At 44.5% G+C, this 22,663-nt stretch overlaps 1 protein-coding gene and 1 pseudogene across 1 annotated transcript in view; both read right to left on the reverse strand.

Moving 5' to 3' along the window:
* FRMPD2 (FERM and PDZ domain containing 2) overlaps positions 1 to 22,663 on the reverse strand; it is a 141,372-nt gene that overhangs the window by 87,156 nt on the left and 31,553 nt on the right. The window contains 5 exon segments of the mRNA XM_066350236.1: positions 2,236 to 2,276; positions 2,687 to 2,809; positions 20,922 to 21,060; positions 21,689 to 21,749; positions 21,752 to 21,835. Of these exon segments, the coding sequence (XP_066206333.1) occupies positions 2,236 to 2,276; positions 2,687 to 2,809; positions 20,922 to 21,060; positions 21,689 to 21,749; positions 21,752 to 21,835 (448 nt within the window).
* Positions 10,897 to 12,450, reverse strand: LOC136381146 (PC4 and SFRS1-interacting protein pseudogene; annotated as a pseudogene).

Here is a 22,663-nt window from a genome sequence, read left to right on the forward strand (position 1 = left end):
GGCCAGCGGGCACCATCTGATCTCAGAAAACGGCAGCCAGGACGAGCTCAATTAAATAACCCAGCAGCTGTTTATGGAGCTAGTGGGCTCTGAGGTTTGGATATTTACAACCTTGTAGAGGAGACAAGAAAGGGACAGAAATGACTGCAATACAGACGATCTCAGCAGAGTTCAATGTGTAAGATGTTCATAGTCTTCAACCCTGTATTTCCATCCATGAGATTCTGTTCCTATGTTTAAAAAAAGTACTAATCTCAGTATTGTTTAAAACATCCCATATTAAAACAATTTGTGTTCTAAACAACAGAGTACTGAGAAAAGAATTTAGAGTCCACCATATGCAGATTGAAAAGTTTTAAAATTTTAGTGAGATGGATTTATAAAAATACACAAAGTTACATGTGTACTATAAACCCAATTTTAAATATATATGCATATACACCTGTGAATTCCCAGAATATAGAAGAATAAATACATCCCAATGTAGCAAATGGTTGCTTTTATTTTTTAAAATTTGGTTGACTGATTTTAGAGAGGAAGGAGGAGAGAGAGAAAAAAAACATTGATTTGTTGTTCCACTTATTTATAACCACTTATTTCTGCATTCATTGGTTGATTCTTGTATGTGTTATGACCGGGGATCAAACCCACAATCTTGGTGTATCAGGTCAACACTCTGACCAACTTTGCTACCCAGCAAGGGCACAAATGGTTGTTTTTATAACCATAGGGGGAAGGACTTTTTTTAACCAACCTTCACTCTAACAAGAAGGGCCACAATGTGCTCTGGGATACAAGCCCTTGGGGTCACGCCTCTGCACGCAGTGGCACACGTGATTAGCAAGCCTAACCAAGAGGAACTTTAAAAAGCCAGTTCCTTGAACCTGATAAGATCACATACAAACAAAATCAAATGTATCCAAGTTTCCTCTTATGAGAGGGTGGCTTCCTTTACTAAAGTTTTTCATTTTTCAACCAAGGGAGGGAGGGACACAGTGAGCCCTGCCCCAAAGCTAGACCTGAACAGAGGCAGGCAGGTAGGCAGGCATCACCAGTCCTACAGGAGACTCCACAGGCCTGCATCTCCGGCCTCTGCACTTGCTCTGTGTCTCTGTGGCCCCTCTCTGTTGATGTGTGCCGATGGCTTGGTGCATCCTCTGGACAAAGAGCACACAGGAAAGCTAGGTTCTGGAATGCAATGAGGTTCTTCCTGTGCCTCTCAAATGAAATGCTTGCAGGCTTACACCATGCTAGGTGTCACACACAGTTCTGCTAAGTGACCCATCAAAAAGAAAAGGCCAGACCCCTCCTCAGCAGTTTGGCTTCCTAATGCCTGTCTTTATTAAAGGCAAAAAACAAAGACAGCATATTTCTATCTGTCTCAGAGAAATGTAAAAATCTTAGAGCTTCCATTTGAAAATGCTTACAACCCTAAAGGCCCAGCCAGGTACCCTGTCCTGGGGAAGCCGGGTGAGGGGACAGCTCCTCCCACACGCCCCCCAGTGCTATCTTCAGGGCAAAGTAGTCACCCCTTCTCATCCTGATAGAGAGTAACTACTCTTATTATTTTCCTCATGGGCTGGTTATCACAATGCTGCCTGCCTCTGGGCACCTGTCCATCCTTTCCAGGAGGCTCAGGCTCCCTGGGGCAAGGCGCATGGACTCTTCATTTTGGCCACAGTGCCTGGCTCAAGCAGGAGTAGATCTAAGAGTGAACAAAGCCTCTTCCAGGTAACCTTTGTCTGTGCCTTCAAAATGGGGCCTGAAATGCTGCTCTTGTGGCGCAAGGGCTGAGGAGAGGGTAGACCAGAGAGGCACACAGATGCACGGAACCCACTCTTGTGCTGTGCTAAGGACACTTTTCTGGAAGCCTGCAAATGTGGAGTCTTCCAATGGCTTTGTTTTTGGCTCACACACCAGTTTTGTGCTTCAGCTGTCCCACATGTCATTGAGAAATATGACCACAGAAAAATGACTGAGCTTTCAGGTTGAAGAGAGGCCCTGCTATACCCAGCCCAGCCCGCTCTACCCTACCCACATTTTGGGGTCACTTTCAATGCCACCCGCTTTCAGAAGTCCAGGGGGAAAGGAGCTTCTTTCCTGCCAGAGCCCCAGGTCCCTTGCTTGTACCCTCTCGTGGGTCCAAGTACACCACGCCCTCAGGACAGGCTTCAGAGGGGAGTGCTGTGTAACCTTGAACACCAACATCCCTTTCAAGGGTACGAATACCTCACCCTCAAGAACTCCAGCTCGGCATCCTCTCCCAGAGCACAGGACTGAGATGGTGCTTTTCTTTTCTTTTCTTTTCTTTTCTTTTCTTTTCTTTTCTTTTCTTTTCTTTTCTTTTCTTTCTCTCTCTCTCTCTCTCTCTCTTTTTTTTTTTTTTAAAGAGACAGAGAGAGGGATAGACAGGGACAGACAGATAGGAACGGAGAGATGAGAAGCATCAATCATTAGTTTCTCGTTGCGCATTGCAACACCTTAGTTGTTCATTGATTGCTTTCTCATATGTGCTTTGACCACGGGCCTTCAGCAGACCGAGTGACCCCTTGCTTAAGCTAGCGACCTTGGGTCCATGCTGGTGAATTTTGCTCAAACCAAATGAGCCCATGCTCAAGCTGGCAACCTTGGGGTCTCAAACCTGGGTCCTCAGCATCCCAGTCCAATGCTCTATCCACTGTACCACCTGGTCAGGCCCGAGACGGTGCTTTTCTGAGACTTGGATCTGGACCACAAGTGCGGTCCTCTTGTCAATCAGATTCGCCAGGATGTAGTCTTCAATGCAGAAGTAGACGTTGGCATCTGCCTGCTGGACATGAGACAAAGGAGGAAAGGGGCGTAAGTGGAATGCCTGCTGCAGGACTCTGAGCAGAGCAGATGTCTGTCTGCAGTCCACACCCAGGTGAGGCGCCCAGGGCAGGGACACTCCTGCCAAGTGCCCACCAGGCACACCTTTTCCTACTGCGTTAGAAGCTGGGCCAAATCTTATAACATGAACAGAAAGGAGAGAAGAGAGAAACCACCCGTTTTTGAGTCCCTTTTGTATGCCAGGTGGTCCTCAGAACACATTAGCTCTTTTGCTTCTTATAGTTGTCCTACAGGGATGGCATTATTATTGCCATTGCCAAGGTGGACACAGTGAACCAGGAAAGAAGTCATTCAAGGGGGCCAAGGTCACACTGCATGTAAGTGACAGAAATAAGATTTGGTCGCCTGAGCCCTCACGCATGCCTTGAGGCCACACCTCTTCCCAAAAGCACAGAACAACCCTGGTCCTAAACCTTTGTCTCTTTTTATCCTTTGACATTTCTATGCATGTGTGCTCCCTAAGCACTGGCCCCTCTTACAAGGGAGGCCTTGGCTATGACGCTATCTGTCCACGAGAAGGTGATCAAGAAGTCACCCCACGAACAAGTGGAAGATCTGATGCCCCACCCTGAGCCAGGCCCGAACCTTCGTCAAGTCTGCTCTTCAGCGAACCTGAGGCCGCAGGCCCCACCAGGAGGGGCTAGAAGTGGCCTCACCTCTGCTTGATGCTGGATTCCCTGATACAGACTCTGAGACAGAGGTGGGTATGCATAAGTTTTGAAGGAGTGGTCTTGGGGTCCACCGCAAAAAATGAAGGAGGCAGGACTGGGCAGAGGCAATAGGTGATCCTGCCCTTGAGTTCTTGAATCAGCCCTCTTGATCTCAGGCAACCTCTCTCAGCCCCACTGTAGGCAGGCTATTTCCTCACAGCTAAGGGCAACTGTCCAGTCATAGGTGAGGAAGGCAGCTAGAAATCAGGAACTTCTTGGCCTCCTCAGACCAGAGATGGACCAGTTGGCCCAAAGAGGGGATCTAAAGGAACAGCGGTGTCCACTACATCCCCATGCTCCTGACATGGCACAAGCCTATCCCCATGTGACCATGGACTGAGAATCTGCCAGCCCAGGACTGGTTCATGCTGGTTCTGAGCTCAGCTCAGAAACACAAAGGAAAAGAAATTGCTCGGCAATCTAATGCATAAAAATGGCATTTAGATTGCTATTAGAATGGCCAAAATCCAGACTACAGACAACACCAACTATTGACAAGTGTGAAGCAACTGGTGGGACTACAAAATGATGCAGCTACTTTGGAAGACAGGTAGTTGGTTTCTTATAAAACCAAATATCCTCTTACCTTATGATCTGGTCATCATGCTCCTTGGTTTTAACCCAAAAGAGTTAAAAATTGTCGCAAAAGGTAAGATTTTCTTCTTTTCCTGGCCCCGTAGTATTCCATTGTATATGGAAACTATTATGTTGAGTGAAATAAGCCAGGCAGAGAAAGAAAAATATCATATGACCTCACTCATTTGAGGAATCCAATGAACAATGTGAACTGAGGAACGGAATTGAGACAGAGGAGAGATCAAAGGGACCAGAGGGAAAGAGGACAGAGGGAAAGGGGACTGATAGGATGGGATAAAGCTGAGGGAAGGGGGGAGGGCTCTATTGGGAGGGGGACAAGGGGGATGTTGAGAGGAATACGGGACAGGGGAGATGCATTCAGGGCAACGCTAGAATCTATGTAAACACAATAAATTAAAATCAATTAAGAAAAATAAGACATGCTCTGGAAGGAACACAGAGAAATGGTGCATTCAAGAAGTGGTCAATGATGGCTTCTGTAAAACCTGCTTTTATCATCCAGCTTGAATTGGTTTATTTTCTCTTTAAAAATTTCTATTGCATAAATTTACCACACAATTAAAAAAAAAAAGAGTTAAAAATCCACACAGAATCCTGCATGTGGATGTTCACAGCAGCTTTATGCACAACTGCCAAAAGTTGAAACAAAAGCTGTCCTTCAGTGGGTGAATGGAGAAATAAACTGGGGTACACTGCACTCAGACTTACTCAGCAGTAAGAAGAAATATGCTACCACGCCATGAAAACACATGGAGGAGAGCTGAATGCTTACTACCAAGTAAAAAGCTAATCTGAAAATACTCAATATCATAGGATTCCAACTATATGACTTTCTGGAAAAAGGCAAAACTATAAAGACAGTAGAAAAATCAGTGGTTGCCAGGGATTAGTTGGAGAAGGAGGGATGGATAGGGGAGCACAGAGGATGTTTAAGGCAGTGAAACTACTCCATATGATGCTATAAGAGTAGATATATGTCATTATAAATTCATCCAAACCCATAGAACATACAACACCAAGAGGAAACCCTAATGGAAACTATGGATTTTGAGTGATTGTGATGTGTGTATGTAGATTTACCATTGTCACAAAGAACCTCTCTGGTGGGGGATGCTGACAATGGGGGAGGTTGTGCGTGTTGGGGACAAGGCAGGCAGTATTTGGGCACTCCTTGTACCTTCCCTTCAATTTTTCTGTGAACTTAAAACTTTTAAACATTTTTTTAAAAAAGTACTTAAGACATTTGACCCAGCATCTCCTGGCTAGGAATGCGTCCAAGAAAAGAAGTCAACACAGAACTGGAAAAGCTCCCACAGACATGTATTTCTACATCATTTATCAAGAAGGAAGATCAGAAATGACTAGAACAAGAAGAGTAGTCACCACTTCCATGGCACATCTTGGCGATGCCTACCTGTACTTGTACCAATAGGTGAGCAGGGATCTAGCCATGAGTAACAAGTCATAGCTGTGCCAAGTGATCATTAGGAAACCATGGGAGGACATGCACCGTCAGGTGAAACAGCAGAAGGAGATCAAACGTGGCAGTGTGTAGTTGTGCCCGCCCTCCGCACATGAGCAGAGGCTGGAGGGGAAGGCACTCAGAGTAACCTACTCTGCTGCAATGATGTGATTAAGGAGGTTTATTCTTACACCAAATTGTTTTTGTCTCTCTTTTCAAAATGCAAATGTAATCACGTTGCTTTCCTGCTTAGAATTCATTGGTGGCTCCCACACTTTTACTTTCCAAATCCTTACTATTATTCAATATTTTTCATCACCAGAACTGTTTATCAAACAAAACACAGGCCCCTTAGGAGAGCATGCTAATTTCCTCCTGGACTGGACAGGCTCTGCAGCCCAGCCTCACAGCTGCTCTGGGCAGAGCTACAGTGGAATACCCGCAATTCACTGGACAGGCAGTATTTTTGTCTTATGTACTCAGTGACACATATGGGGAGGGGCTCTCCTCTCTGAGTATCTCCTAGTCCTTTATGTGCCCCCTACAGTGCCCAGAGCTCAAGGGAACAAGACCCTATAGGTGAGTGTTCGCGTGCTCTCACCAGCCTACCTAACCTTACAGAACACACTTTTCTCAACTGCAAATGGAAATTACACTGACTCTGCACAGCTGACCTGCGCTGAGAGGATGCTGAGCACAGAGCAGGCCTCCATCTATGAGGACTGAGAGAATGGGTACACAAATGAATAAGTCTGTGTCATCTGCTGCCTGTACACACATAAGAGAAAGGAGAAAGGTCAGCCTTTGGGGGTCCCAGGAGAGCCTCAGAGAGTGTCTCAAAGCAACACTGACCTCCAGGGCAGTGGGAGAGGTAGAGGCTGGGCAGGATCTGGGGATGGAGCCAGCATTGGAGGATGAGATCAGAAGAAGGTCAGGGATAGGTGCGGTCAGTCAGAAACTGGACAGCACAGGGCATTACCTAAGGGTCCCCTAGAGTCAGGTCTGGGTCCCTGAGCCTTGGGACAAGTGAGTTGTACTCAGGGTCCCAGACAGAGGCAGATTAAGGTCAGTTGAGGCCCCAGGCACAGAAGAAAATATTGGGCCTCTTAAAAAAGAGTGAGGGACAGGGAAAATAAAAATACATGTTAACTATATTTTTAAATAAATAAAAAATATTATGTACTATTAATGTTAAAATTGCACATTTGAAACCAAACTTGGTGTCATTAGAAAAAAAGTGTAAAGTTGGGGTTTTGCAGGGCTCCATAAAAGTCGGGGCCCGGGGTACTTCATGCTCCGGCCCTTTAATCCGCCACTGGTCCCAGATGCCTTCAATAGACCTGGCCCACAGCGTCCACTGACTCTAAGGCTAGAGTTTAGGTTGCAGGTTTTACATCCTGTGTCTGAATCCAGAGGCTGAAGGCTGGGTCTGTGTGCAGTTTTATAACAGAGTCTCCTAACTCCGGGGGATGAGGAGGGAGCGTGCAAAGAGCAGTTGCTACATGCCAGGATCGCACATGCCTGGTCACCTCCCACCCTTCCAGCAACTTTGCAAAGGACCTGCTATTATTTCTGTTTTACAGATAAAAATAAAGCAGGGAAACTCAGAGAAATAATGTGTCTGAAGTCATGTACATATGATTAACCAAAATAAGAGGGCTTTGACCAGTGGTGGGGTTCAGCCAGTTCGCACCAGTTTGGTGGAACTGCTACCTAATTATTTGTTGAGTTCGGTAAACTGGTTGTTAAAATGGCACTTGTAATCAGGGTTCTCTCTAAGCTGGGCACCTGGGCAGCCACCCAATGTGGAAATCACAAATTTACATTTCTTACTCTATTTTAACATTTATCTGCACAATACTGTATTCTAAGCACCGGAAGTGTTTATTCCATTTATAGGCGAAAAAAAACTGCAAGTGAGGACACCAATCAAGAAGCAATATGGAAATACCTTTAATAATGGTTTTATTGCATTTTGTCAGATATTATTGAATGTTTTTCATTAATATTTTAAAATCTTATAATCTAGTTTTGTGTACTTCTTTTACTGTTCTTATTTAAGTATTAAATGCATGAAATAATAAACTACCTTTCAGTATGGTACCTTTTACACTTAAAATGGTCATTAGGGAAAAGTAGCAGTTGTAAAATTATTTGAATCCCACCACTGGCTTGAACCCAGTTTCATCTGTCTCCAAAATTCAAGCCCAACCTGTCCCATGGAACCTGCTGAGGATGGACTTACGTTGCAGCTGGAAGCCGCCCTGCCCCGTGGACATGAGCCATTACATAGGATTGGACTAGAGGCTTCAGTGAGGATGTCACCTACTTCCTTGGGGCACCTCCAGCTTAGAGCATTCTCTAAATGTCAGAACAGCACAAGGGCAAGAGGGAGCTGGTTTGGGCACAGTGAGGATTCCAGCAGCGGTGCTGAGGACACCAGAGAGAGGTCAGCAAAATAGGTCACAGGGTTGGCAGCTTGTCCAAATGACAGGGAGGAGGTCACAGGAACCAGGCCTGCTCTGGGAGACTGCCTTCTCAGGCTGGGGGAATGCCAGGAGTCAGGGAAGTCTCAGACTCTATGGACTAAGGGTGGAGGTAGGTTTTGGGAACTGAGTTACAGTAGTCATCTGATAAGCAAGGTGATAACTTTCCTGATGGATTACTACTATGCACAGTGTATCCTGTCCGGGAGCCTGGACACCACTCATTCATCCACTCTACACTGGTAGCTCTTGGATAAACTCCAAGTTTCAGGCATTGCTTTGGTGCTACGGAAATGACAGAAGAAAACAGACAAAACCTTTACCCCAAGGTGAGCTTCATTCAATAAATAGAGCAACACTAAGACTGACAAATAAAGGAATATGCCACACCAGGTGGTAAGAACTTTTATACAGAAAAAACAGCTGGGGAGGGAATAAAAAGGGACTTTGAAGATTTCAGACACAGCAGTCTCTTCCATAGATATACTGGGAGGAAAGCAGTATGACATTATACAGTGTGTCCGTAAAGTCATGGTGCACTTTTGACCGGTAACAGGAAAGCAACAAAAGATGATAGAAATGTGAAATCTGCACCAAATAAAAGGAAAACCCTCCCAGTTTCTGGAGGATGATGTGGCAGCATGTGCGCATGCGCAGATGGTGACGTAACACCATGTATACAGCGGAGCAGCCCACGGCCATGCCAGTCGAAATGTGGACGGTACAGAGGAAAGTTCAGTGTGTTCTGTGGCTCGCTAAATTCGAATCCGTGACCAAAGTGCAACGTGAGTATCGGCGCATTTATAATGAAGCGCCACCACACAGGAATAACATATAACATTACTTGGTGGGACAAGCAGTTGAAGGAAACCGGCAGTTTGGTGGAGAAACCCCGTTCTGGTAGGCTATCAGTCAGTGACGAGTCTGTAGAGGCTATACGGGATAGCTACCTAAGGAGCCCTAAAAAATCTGTGTGTGAGCCCACATCAAACTGCACTGAATAGGTATAAAACTGGGAGAGTTTTCCTTTTATTTGGTGCAGATTTCACATTTCTATCATCTTTTGTTGCTTTCCTGTGACCGGTCAAAAGTGCACCATGACTTTACGGACATACTGTGTGTGTGTGTGTGTGTGTGTGTGGTATTTATATTTATATTTATATAAAATGAAATATCTCGGAAGGGCCTTACACTATATGTGTGTGTGTGTGTGTGTGTGTGTGTGTATATACATGCTGAAATCATATAGCAAAGAAGTAATTTACTGGTACAGTTTCATAGAAAATTTCTTTAATTGAAACAAGATTACATGTTGGCACTTATGACTTAACTGGAATAACCTGCCCAAATTGTAATTGTACTAAGTACTAAACAGATATAATAGCAAGAGTTCCCTCAGAACACTGGGTCCAAGATTTCATTGTAAGACCTCTCAAAATTAAAATTCCAGTTATTGAAATAATTCATCTTTTTGTCTATTGATGAAAATAGAATTATCGGAGAAGTCAAAACATACAGTATATGCCAAATAAAAACACTTAAGTATGGACCTTTTCCCCATATTAATAATCTCAAAACGGAAGTGTCTTTCAGCTACTGAAACCACCAACTGACCTAATCAAATGATCTTAGAAATATTATCTGTTAAAAGTTACTCTTAAGATTTTTTATGTTATCCTTGGTTCATCTTGATTTAGTCCATATACATGCAAATGAACTAGGAAAAACCACTACTTTACTTTATCTACTGCCTCAGAGTAACTAATGTTTCCATTTTTGCAATCCTGTTCAATGTATGATACATAAATGAAAATTCTCTTCTGAAATAGCCATGTTTTCAAATTGGTCAGTTTCCCTTATATATATATTTACTTTTGTTTACTGCAGAGGCATTATAGATTGTTTTCCAATTTTTTAAAAAAAATCTTAATGACTTTCTTAGTGAGTATGACTTTTTAAAAATTTAGAAATGTCTTAAAAATAAACTATTATCATTTAGTTTTCAGTTTCAGCTACTAGTGCCTGTAAAGACCTTACCTGGCTGAACCCTGGAGCCAGATTTATTTGCAGATATACCCATTCTACTCTCTTCAGGAAAGACATGTGACTTAGCTGGATTCCCAGCCACAAAATTAAATTACCTTCTAAAGTTAACATGGGCTTTGTATCTTATAGAACTGTCAGTTCAATGCCTGTTGGGTATCTAGTTGTCATACAAAGAGGCATACAGACCACACATGGTTACAAAGCAGCAGGATATTGTAGCACAATGTAGAGTAACTATATAGAAGGACCATATTCTCTACCATAAAAATATATAACCTCTACAAAAACCACAGTGAAAAGACAGTCTGATAAATCCAAGATCTATAAAAAACAATGCACAATTTCCCACAGTGTTTGGAAAAGAGGAAAGGTTTTATACAAGTAGGAGTTTTTAAAATGTCACTTTTTCCTACAGTTAATTACACATTAACATAGACACATGAATTGAAAATATGTTACAACCAATGTCTGGAAAAGCAATTGGACATTTCCTAGATGGATTTTCCCCTCACATTTACTGTATAAAGTAGTTGTTAATACTGCATAAGTACAATGAAGCCATGTTTAATTACTTTTAAACAAAGATAAAGAGATCCCCCCCCCCAACACAAGTTCAAAACATCAAAACGGTTGCTCATAAAAATTTAAAACTTCCAGCAGTCTCAATATCTCACACCCAAACCATTCCAAATTTCTCAAACATTCTTCAGATTCCAGGTATGTCAGCCTAATTATCTAGTGTAGGGCCCTTCCGAGATATTTCAGTGTCTCTTTACTGGGTGGCTTTTTCTTACTGCTGGCCTCATCTTTGCTTTCTCCATTGCTATTTCCATTAGGCTGCAGTTGATTACTGTCTTGTGCATCAGATCCTCCGTGCAAACCCCTTGAACCTGTCTGCTCTTTTCCCAGCTTTCTTTTTGCTTGGCCTTTTCTTCCCTTGGTCTTTGGCTGTATTTTCTTCCTCACGCTGCCTTTGTTCAGCAAGAGATTTACTCAGCTCTTGGGCAATCACAGAATCCCCTTCACCAACCAGAAACATGTTCTTAAACTTGTTATACAGCATAGTAGCCTTTTCCATGACCACCTGACTCACTCTGAATCGCCGTATTTTTCTCAGCGTGGCAATCATCTGTGTGTGTTTCTGAGCATGTTGCATTGTGACCGGAAGGGAAGCTAGCTCATCCAGGGCCTCTATGCATCTGTTCAGATCAAGGTTACCAACTTGGAGAGAATTTTTTATTTCTGCATGTATCCTTTGAAGCCGGGAATCCATTAATGTTTCATGTTTCCTCTCCATGTTCTTAACTTCTGGCTTCTTCCCTGCCATGTGTTCCTCTGGCTTGAGGTTTCCATTGGCAGCTTCCTTCCCACATTGGCCTTTCCGCGTGTTTTTTCTGTGCACGGTCTGAAAGTTTTTCCCACCCCTTCTCTTCTTTCCACCTTCTTGATCCTTTCTGGAGGCAGAGGTTGAGGTAACCCCCGTCTTAGCGAAACCTTTCCTGGTTGATTCCACTTCTTTCTTCCTAGCTTCTTTGTCTGGCTCTTCCCTTGGTGCACCTTCTTCCTCCTGGCCCTCTTCATCCTTTCTAAGATGCCCTTTAGGTAGTTTTTCTTCTTGCCCCTTTTTCTTACTTTTGTCTTCTCCGATTACTGTGTCACCCTCTGAAGGACAGACCTGTTTTATCACTTTGGGTCTGCCTCTGGGTTTTGGACTCCTGACCTTTGTGGCCAAAGGTCGTCCTCTCTTAGGACTCACCTTCAGAGGCGAAGGTGCTGTTGCCATGGTCACCTGTCCCGCCTCTTCAATGTGGGCTGGCTTTTCTGCCTTTCTCTTTCTTCCTCTTCGGGATGCTTTGGGAGTGGTTATGTCACTTGCTTTGGTCACATCCTCATCGCTGGCTTTTTCTGCATGGGCCATGTCTTCCTTTGAAATACTAGTTTCTCTTCCTTGGAGTTCGAGGCCGGAGGATGCGTTGGATTGTCGGGTGGATGATTGCTGACCTGGAAATTCCACTTTCGGGTTGTTATCTATCTCCCACAAACCTTGGTTAAAACCTTTTTGTTTATTTGGTTTGCCATATCTGTCCTTGTATTCTGAGTAAGGAAGTATATCCTTTGGACCTAAAAAAAAAGTCTCGTGAGTTCCAAAGAAGAAAATGGGTAGTTTCCCCTGGGGCGGTTTCGTGGCTCCTTCGGGAACTAGGTCCACGCGAGCCGGCCAGTGAGGATAATCCCTCAGCCTGGCGAAGATGAGGTCCCCGGGTCTGAAGTCATGAGTCATGTCCGTGTGCGGCAACGCCGGGGATCCGGCTGGACGGCTAGGCAGGCGGGGGACTGATGGGAACCAAGGTTCCCGGAAGGCAGGAGCCCTGGCTCAGGCTCTGGATGTTGAGGCTTGTGTGGCCGCCAGGCGCTACTGTTACCTGCACGCAGCCACCTGCGTCACCAGCAGCCGCAGGGGCGTCTCAACCGCCCCGAATTACAACTGCCATCCCTGCGCTGCTCAGGACGGTACTGATAGTCTCAAAGTGTTTTTCTAGCAGCAGTTAGTGGTTCATAACCAGAAATGTTGCAATTAACTAGAATAGGAAATGTCAATGTCAAGACATAGGAAGGGTGCATATAATTTCCTGCTCTTTTGCCTCAATTGTGTGTGTGTGTGTGTGTGTGTGTGTGTGTGTGTGTGTGTGTGTTGGGTTATAATGTCTATAACGTTTCCAATCATTGGTCTTGGCACAGAACATCTGAAAGCCACTATTCTCAAACAAACCATTTTATTATTTTTTTTTTCAATTACATATATCATTACTTTTATTTATTTATTTTTTAATTTATTTATTTATTTATTTTTTTATATAATTTTATTTTTTTAATGGGGTGACATCAATAAATCAGGATACATATATTCAAAGATAACAAGTCCATGTTATCTTGTCGTTCAATTATGTTGCATACCCACCACCCAAAGTCAGATTGTCCTCTGTCACCTTCTATCTTGTTTTCTTTGTGCCCCTCCCCACCCCCTATCCCTCTCCCATTCCCCCCTCCCCCCCCGTAACCACCACACTCTTATAAATGTCTCTTAGTTTCACTATTATGTCCCACCTACGTATGGAATAATACAGTTCCTGTTTTTTTCTGATTTACTTATTTCGCTTCGTATCATGTTATCAAGATCCCACCATTTTGCTGTAAATGTTCCGATGTCATCATTTCTTATGGCTGAGTAGTATTCCATAGTGTATATGTGCCACATCTTCTTTATCCAGTCGTCTATTGATGGGCTTTTTGGTTGTTTCCATGTCCTGGCCACTGTGAACAATGCTGCAATAAACATGGGGCTGCATGTGTCTTTACGTATCAATGTTTCTGAGTTTTTGGGATATATACCCAGTAGAGGGATTGCTGGGTCATAAGGTAGTTCTATTTTCAGTTTTTTGAGGAACCACCATACTTTCTTCCATAATGGTTGTACTACTTTACATTCCCACCAACAGTGTATGAGGGTTCCTTTTTCTCCACAGCCTCTCCAACATTTGCTGTTACCTGACTTGCTAATAACAGCTAATCGAACAGGTGTGAGGTGGTATCTCATTGCCGTTTTGATTTGCATTTCTCTAATAGCTAAAGAAGATGAGCATCTTTTCATATATCTGTTGGCCATTTGTATTTCTTCCTGGGAGAAGTGTCTATTCATATCCTCTTCCCATTTTTTTATTGGATTCAAACAAACCATTTTAAATCTTGAGTTTGTCCTTGTTCTTAAACCCAGTCACTGGGACAAAGCAGAGAAATTATGATTGAGGTCACACTTTGTTCCCCTTTGCACCCCACATGGTATGCAAACTAGGAGCAGAAAACTCTGGGTGCTGGAGGGTATCTTAGTGGATTAGAGCGTTGTCCATTTGGATACACCAAGATTGTGGGTTCAATCCCTACTCAGGTCACGTACAAGAATCAACCAATGAATGCATATATGAGTGGGATAACAAATCTTCCTCTCTCTCTTTCTTTCTATCTAAAATCAATTAGTGAAAAAAAGAAAGGAAAAGAAATAAAGAAAGAAGAAAGAAAGGAAGGAAGAAAGAAAGGAAGGAAGGAAGGAAGGAAGGAAGGAAGGAAGGAAGGAAGGAAGGAAGGAAGGAAGGAAGGAAGAAGGAAAGAAAGAAAGAAAGAAGAAAGAAAGAAAGAAAGAAGAAAGAAAGAGAGAGAGAGGGGAAAGGAAAAGGGACCTTATCAAGGCCTTTGTGGCTGCAGGTTCTCCTTTTCAGACTCGAGATACATTAGTTTTCTGAAGCTTCCCTGACAAATACAACAGACTAAGTGGCTTCAACCACAGCAATTACTTTTCTCACAGTTCTAGAAGCTAGAGGTCCAAGACGAAAGAGCCAACAGGATTTGTTTCTCTGAGGCCTCTAACCCTTGCTTGCAGGCAGTGCCTTCCTACTGCACCCCATACTGGTCATTTCCCTGTTTGCCTGCAGCCCTAATGGCCCTCAGTGTGTCCAAACCCCCTCTTTTTGTAAGGACTACAGTCCAATTGGATTGGGGCCCATCCAGACAGCCTCACTTTAATTTAATCACCAATTTAAAGACTCTTTTTCAAACACAGTCACATCCTGAGGTAACAGGAGTTGGGGTTTCCACTTGTGAATTATAAGGAACACAACTCGATGTATAACACAAGGCCAGACCCAGGTGCCCCCACCAGACTCAGAACTTCAGCCATATATATCTCCTTATTCACCAAGGATGCAGCATCGAGACCAGTAAGTACTCAATGGTGGAAGACACTTATTTTTCATCATGTGCAACTGCACCCTTTCTTTCTGGAAATGGGAACCACCCCTCCTCCCTGTCAGCACAAGCATTTTGCTTAGTGTAAGCTCTGCCCTGGCTCCTAGGCTGGCCATGTGTTAGTCAAGTAAATTTGTAAATATAGTATATATGTTTGCTTGCTTATAGTTTGCATTGGGTGTGGTAGATAGGTTGTAAACTGGTAAGGTCCTTATAGCCTAAGGCTTAGTTTTAGGACTAAGCCTTTCCCACACTTTTAATACTAAGATCTTTTCAACATCCTTCTAATACTAAGATCTTCTCAAAACTAAGCTTTTCCCCATACCTTTGTTGCATGATGCAGGGTGGTGTACTCTTATGAGGAATCCCATTTATGCCTCAGATAAGTGGCTTTGTATCAGACTTCTTTATTTGTATATTGGCTTAAAGGCTTTAATTTTCTACACTCTAAAATTAAGCAGACCAGGGGCTCTCGCTCGTTCAGATCCTGCAATTAGCACAAACTGTATGATTTGTGCTGTTGTTGTAATTTGCAGAGGAGAGGCAGCCATGATGGTGGAGTGCTGAAGGAGGAGCCAGTTAGTGCAGAGTTTGTGCAAAGAGAAGGAGATGGGGAACAGAGGTGAATAAGGCTGGTGAGGTAAAAACCTTTGATTCTATGAAACTCGGATAAGTCAGTGGCTTTGGGAGCCCTGAATGGAAAGGGAAGTGTTTTCCCACTGTGTGTATTTTCTCACCTGCCAGGTGAAAACTAGGATTAAAAGTAATGGCCCACTAGCTCTTGGCTCCATTGTTTCATTACCATCTGTCCGAATCAAATGTGAACCTGCATGAGCCACGTGGCTGTGATGGTGGCCATGGCTACTGGCTTTATATTTGGCATAGTCAGCAGGATTTGGATCAGATCAGTAAGGAGCCACCACCACCCTTGAGTGGTGGAGTAGAGGACTGGCTGCTGTTATGGTACCCCAACTCTGTCCTTTTGGGGACAGTAGGAAGGTTGACTTTTATAGCCATGTCTGAGGAAACCAAGAGCTCTGTAAAAGAGGCTCCCAAGACCTGCAAACCAAGCAGCAGAAGGAACTGGAGCAAGGATGGGTGAAAGAGATGCTGATCCTGGAGCTGGAGGAAGTGCCGGAGAAGGAGGCCAACCAGGTTGGAGAGTTTCACCGGGAAATGGAGCAGCCGCTGGAGAAGGAATCACAGGTTCATGAGTTGCAGTTTTCCCTGGAAGTTGAATGTTTGCACCGGCAGTAGTTGGAGAAACAACTATGGATTCAAGAGCTCGAGTCTCAGCTTCTGGCCAGAAGCCAGCAGCCACAGAAGCCTAAGCAGTCACCAAAGGAGCAGCAGCATCCATGTCAGTGGACTGACTTTGAGTCAGTGAAAGCAGATGCTTGCAACTCCTCTGCTGAGGGTGAGAAGGCTAAAGATGCTGTCTGCAGCCTCCAGAAGGTGAGAGCCCAGCAGCAAGGAGTACCTACTACACCCCTGGTAGGTCTGCGATTTTGAGACATAGGGGCGAATGCCATCATATTCTCCAGAGAAGAGATGGAAATGCTGACTATCATTGCCACATGCTCCTCCTTGAGACAGTGTAAGACCTGCCAAGACGGCAGGGATGGGGTGGGTGGGTGAGGCCCATGTGTGTGGACTGATTCTTGGACTATGATTGGAGTGGGCACTGTCTCCTTTGTTGGATGGACTTATGGATTTTGGACAATGTGAAATACCCTGATGAGGGTGGCGGGTGGCTTTGCTGGAGGTCCTGCCCCTGCCCCATGAAGCTTTTCATATGGCTAGAATGAAGTCTAAAAATATTTTGTGCTTTTGCCAATGTGCTCAGAGATTGGTGAAATGTACCTTTGTAATTGTTGAAACTGTATAATTTATGCTGTTGTTGTAATTTGTGTGTGCAGGAATACCTGTGCTTTAGATTATAGGCGAGCAAACGGGGTAGAATGTTAGTCAAATAAGTTTGTAAATATGATGTATATGTTTGCTCGCTTATAGTTTGCATTGGGTGTAGGAGACAGGCTGTAAGCTGGCAAGGTCCTTATAGCCTAAAGCTAAGTTTTAAGACTAAACCTTTCCCACCCTTTTAATACTAAGATCTTTTCAACATCCTTCTAATACTAAGATCTTCTCAAAACTAAGCTTTTCCCCACACCCTTGACTGTTGCATGATGTGGGGTGGTGCACTCTTATGAGGAATCCCATTTATGCCTCAGATAAGTGGCTTTGTGTCAGACTTCTTTATTTGTATATTGGCTTAAAGGCTTTAATTTTCTACACTCTAAAATGAAGCAGACCGGGGGGGGGGGGGGCTCTCACTCATTGAGATCCTGCAATTAACATTGCAGAGGAGAGGCAGCCAAGATGGTGGAGTGCTGAAGAGGAAGCCAGTTTGTGCAGAGTTTGTGCAGAGAGAAGGAGATGGGGAACAGAGGTGAATAGGGCTGGTGAGATAGAAACCTTTGACTCTGGGAATACTCAGATAAGTCAGTGGCTTTGGAAGCCCTGAATAGAAAGGGAGGTGTTTTCTCACCGTGTGTATTTTCTTGCCCACTGGGTGTGAGCTAGGATTAAAGGAATTGACCCACCAGTTCTTGGCTCTGTTGTTTCATTACCATCTGTCTGAATAAAATGAGAACCTGCATGGGCCAGGTGGCTGTGATGGTGGCCATGGCTACTGGCTTTACATGATGTCACTCAAGTTCAACCAATCAGAACACAGTATCTACTTGCACAGCTATTGGCTTGGGCTAGGCAGGCACATCACCCTTTCAGAACCAATGAGACAGAACAACTAGACTTCCATGGCATTACTGTGAGGGACTCTCCCTTTGGTGCTGGGCTACAACCTGTAAAGTAGCATCTAAAAGCCACTGAAGGACCTGATTGAGAAGAGCACACAGCCCAGAGAGGCAGAAAGCCCAGGTCCTGTTGATGACATCTGGGTCCCTGCACTCAGAAAGCCTCAGACAAGGAGACAGGAGGTCAAGGAGACCTGGGGTCAAGAATAGAAGAGGAAGCTGCAAGGTAAACAGTGATAAGACTAGAGGCTTGTCAAAGGAGCAGGGAAGCAGGGATACTTCTGTTTTGTAAGTCAATGCATTACATGTCTTATTCAAGCCAACCTGAGCTTTTCTGTCTCTTTCTACCAAGAGAAAACAGAGTAATGTAATCACTCTTCCTAGACAAGGGGGGTGGAGGAGATGTTCAAAAGGATCTGGAGAGTATAGAGTGGATTTCCTACTACTTGTCAGGGCAGGAAAGCCGTGGGCTTGGAGTTGGGGTTGATATTGGAAGTGGGTGAGATAAAAGATGGACATGCAGACCCTATTGGAAAAGTATTCAAAGGCCCAAAGACATAGTGTTAAGCCTCATTTTTTCTTTTTGCAATGTGTAAAGCCAGTAGCCACAGCCACCATCACAGCCACCTGGCCCATGCTGGTTTTCACTTGATTCGGACAGACGGTAATGAAACAACAGAGCCAAGAACTGGTGGGTCAATTCCTTTAATCCTAGCTCACACCCAGTGGGCGAGAAAATACACACAGTGGGAAAACACTTCCCTTTCTATTCAGGTCTCCTAAAGCCACTGACTTATCCAAGTATTACTAGAATCAAAGGTTTCTATCTCACCAGCACTATTCACCTCTGTTCCCCATTTCCTTCTCTCTGCACAAATTGGCTTCTCCTTTAGCACTCCACCATCTTGGCTGTTTCTCCTCTGCAATGCTAATTTCAGGAACCAAGAGAGAGAGACCCCAGTCTGCCCCATTTTATAGTGTAGAAATCAAAACTTTAAGCCAATATACAAATAAGGAAGTCTCTGATACAAAGTCACTTATCTGAGGCATAATTGGGGTTCCTCATAAGAGTGCACCACCCCACATCATGCAAAAGTTAAGGGTGTGGGGAAAAGCTTTGTGTTGAGAAGATTTTAGTATTAAAAGGGTGGGAAAGGCTTAGTCTTAAAACTAAGCCTTAGGCTATACGGATCCTGCCTGCTTACAACCTGTTCCCCACTCCCATTGCAAACTATAAGAGAGCAAGCATATACATCATATTTGCAAGCTTATTTGACCCACTGTTGGGCAGATAAAATATATTATGCTCACTTTGTTAAAGACGGCGCTGCCCACGAGGAGGCCATCGCCCAGGTGATATTAATGTGTGTCTCTGTGGGCAGGTAGAATCCTTGTAGCCTGGGGCTTGGTTTTGGGATTAGGCCTTTCCCACCTGTTTTGATGTGGGGCGGTACAATCCAATCATGCCTCAGAGCAGTGTCTTTGTATTAGAGACTTCCCTGTTTTGTATATTGGATTAAATGTTTGGATTTCTACACTATAAAATGGGGGCAGAACGAGAGCTTGTTCTCTTGGTTCCTGGGATGATTAACATGAGAGAGCAGAGGGAGATTAGCATGTGGCCAGGAGAAGCAGCCAAGATGGCGGAGTGCTGAGTGAGATGCCAGTTTGTGTAGTATTTGTATCTGGGATAAGAAAGGAGATGGGGAACTGAGGAGAAGAAGGCTGGTGAGCTAGAAACCTTTGATTCTAGGAAACTCGGATAAGTCAGTAGCTTTGTGAGCACTGAATGTGAGTGGGTTTTGGAGCCCAGTGTGTATTTTTACTTGCCCGCCGGGTGCAAGCTAGAATTAAAGACTATGGCTCATCAGTTTTTGGCTCTGTTGTTTCTTTACCGACTGTCCGAATCCAATGCCAACCTGCATGGGCCTGGCCCTGGCTGCTGGCTTTACACCCACACAATGGGTTCTTCCCTCACATATTTCTCACGTCCTCCTTAGAGCATCTCTTCTCCAAGCTAAAAGCCCTGCAAAGGCATTCCATTTTTATCACATGGCAACGGTGGTGCCTTCTAGGATAAAGCCCCATGCACTGACCAGGAGGGCACCTGAGAAGAGATCAGTGACAACTTTACCTCCACTGCTCTTTCTTCTCCGCTCCTACTGATGCAGCCAGAGACAGACTCCACATTTGGACATCATGTGACACTTCTGGGTCACACTGCTTAGGTCTTTGTTGAGGCCTGTTGCCAACCTCCTACCCTTATCTTGAACAGGAATGTGGGGTGGGGGAGGTGCTTTATGAACCCAAGAGAAAAGTTGCACTGCTCTCTGTCATAGCTCACCTGATTGTTCCCTCCTTCCTGCCTGGTGTCTCCATTTAAAACCCTACTTAAGTTAATAAATATGTTAGCATTATCCCTCCCTACGTGGATGTATTTGCAAATTAAGTAACCAATAGCCTGTACAGTGTCCATAAGAACTACAACATAGGACCATGAGGACTATTAGAGGCAAATTAAATCAGAGAAACTGCAATGTGACTCAGCTGCAGGGACAAGGGCCTGGCTAATGAGATTAGAGCTTCCACTTATGAGGCAGTGGGTCTGGCAGAATCAACACTGGCCTTGGAGTCAGATACGCCTGGGCTCAAACTTAGACTTTATCAATTTCTAGCCACATGAATATCAAACTTCTCTTCTAGAAAATGTAGGTATCAATCAACCTCGCTATGTTGTTTTAATGGCTGAGTGGGAAATGTCTAGGTTGATGGCAGGTACATAGTGATCTCTTAATAAAGATTGGTTGGTCCTACTGATGATGATGATGATGATAATGGAAACTTAATAAATGGATAAATTACTGTTTTTAGGAGGAACCTTAGACTGGAACTACAATGCAGTGTATAAATTTGACTTGTTTATCTTTGTGTCCCCAGAGCTGAGCAAATCTCACCTCATGAATGCTCATGGATGGATGGATGGATGGAGGATGGTTGGATGGACGTTTACCCCAATATCACTGGTAGATGCTAACAATTCATCTCTAAGTATTTTGTCTCTACATTTCCAACAGTTTCCCCTTGTCCCATCACCGCTGCACTGCTGACCCCACCAAGGGCAGCCAAGTTCCCCCCCAACCGCCTCAGGATCACAGTTGCACTCAGCATGCAGGGCGAGGACCGCCAGCTGCAGCAGGGTCTCATCACTGCAGCACAACTTCTCCTCCAGGATGTCCCTCCAGAGCTGCAGGTAAAACTGATGTCTCATCCTACTCTGCCTGGGAAAGAAAGGGAGGGATAAAGACCACTGCAATGTGGAGAGGGAGGGAATATTCTAAAACCAGAGGGTTTTCTCAGTCTGGAGAACAGGGAAAGTAGAAAAAAATGGGACAAACCAACAGAACCCAGAGGGCAGTGCTAGTGCGACAAGTGTGGTCTTCTGTATCCACACCATGCCCCCTGCCCCTAGTTGGCAGCTACTCTGTGCCACACACTTCACCTAGCACCCATGGAGATGTTGGCTGAGGCTCAAATGAAAAAAAACAAACAAACAGATATTCACTTAGATAGTTTTTCTGGTAAGCAAAGGGGCAAAGAGGCAATGACTGGACTCCAAAGCCATGACCCTATCCTCCAACCTTCATGACAGAGCTGCTGGAGGAGGGGCATGTTAGGGTCAGGAGAGAGAGAACTTTGACCTGGAGTGGAATATGTTTGAAACAAAAGGGGAAGTTCTGATTTTCCCCCTTTCAGTCAAATTGAAATCCAATCAATAGAAGATCAACCAGAGTAATTATTATTTCTGGGTAAGTTAAAGTTCACCAAGCACATGCCCACCCATTCTCTCTAACGTCAGCGTGCACATGTCCCTCCCTCAGGAACAAGGAACAAGGCTGTAGCACTCACTGGAGCAGCCTGTAGTGACTGACAAAGAACTTGATCCTCAGGAAGAGTGTGAATCTCCCGAGGAGGTCTTCTGGGGCTGCTCACACCATCCTTTGGGGGGTGTCTTGCACCACCTGGTTTCATTGTCCAAGAAAAAGAGCACTTTGCCTGAAATGGAAGTACAACTGGTTTGGAGGGAAGAGAAGTCAGGCAGATACTACACCTCATCTCCACAGCCCTGAGCCCTACCCAACAGGCAGGACAGGAGCTGTCTGAGTGCAGGATAGAGCAGGAAGCTAGTCTTTTGCACACCTGCTACCACAGGGTCTTTGCTAAGTCTGTGAGGGGCCAGAGTAAGAGACAAAAAGGAGAGTGTCAAGGAGGAGAAACTTAGCACCAAGAGGAGAAAATATGGTTACTTGTCTTAGAGCAGATATCCATACTACCAGCTTTCCAGCTACCATCTTATGGCAACAGAATGAGCAACAAAGGAGTGAGTATTTATTCTATTCTTGCCGTGAGCCAGGCCCTCTTCATCCACTGGATGGTCCCCAAGCATCTCCAGCCATGAGTGTGTTATGGATGGAATGTCTGTGTCCTCCAAAACTCATATATTGAAGCCCTAACCTTCCATGAAATGGTATTTGGAGGTGGGGCCTTTGGGAGGCGCTTAGATTTAGATGAGGTCATCAGAGTGAGGCCTCATGGTGGGATTAATGTAGTAAGAGGAAGAAGCCAGAGTTCTCTCTGCTACGTGAGGACACAGTGAGGAGGCTCTGCAAACCACGAAGAGATCCCTAAACCTGACCTTGGACTTCCCAGGCTCCAGCACTGTGAGAAATAACTGCCTATCGTTTACAAGGTCTAGTGTATGAGATTTTCTTTTTGCAGTCTGAGCCGACTAAGACAGGGAACGAGCAGAGTCACATTTGCTATTTGACCTGAATGTTGCCACCAGTCCAAGCTGGGACTTCAACTCCTGTTGAGTTTGTACTC

The sequence above is a fragment of the Saccopteryx leptura genome, chromosome 9, assembly GCF_036850995.1.
Source record: "Saccopteryx leptura isolate mSacLep1 chromosome 9, mSacLep1_pri_phased_curated, whole genome shotgun sequence".
Classification (NCBI taxonomy): Eukaryota; Metazoa; Chordata; class Mammalia; order Chiroptera; family Emballonuridae; genus Saccopteryx; species Saccopteryx leptura.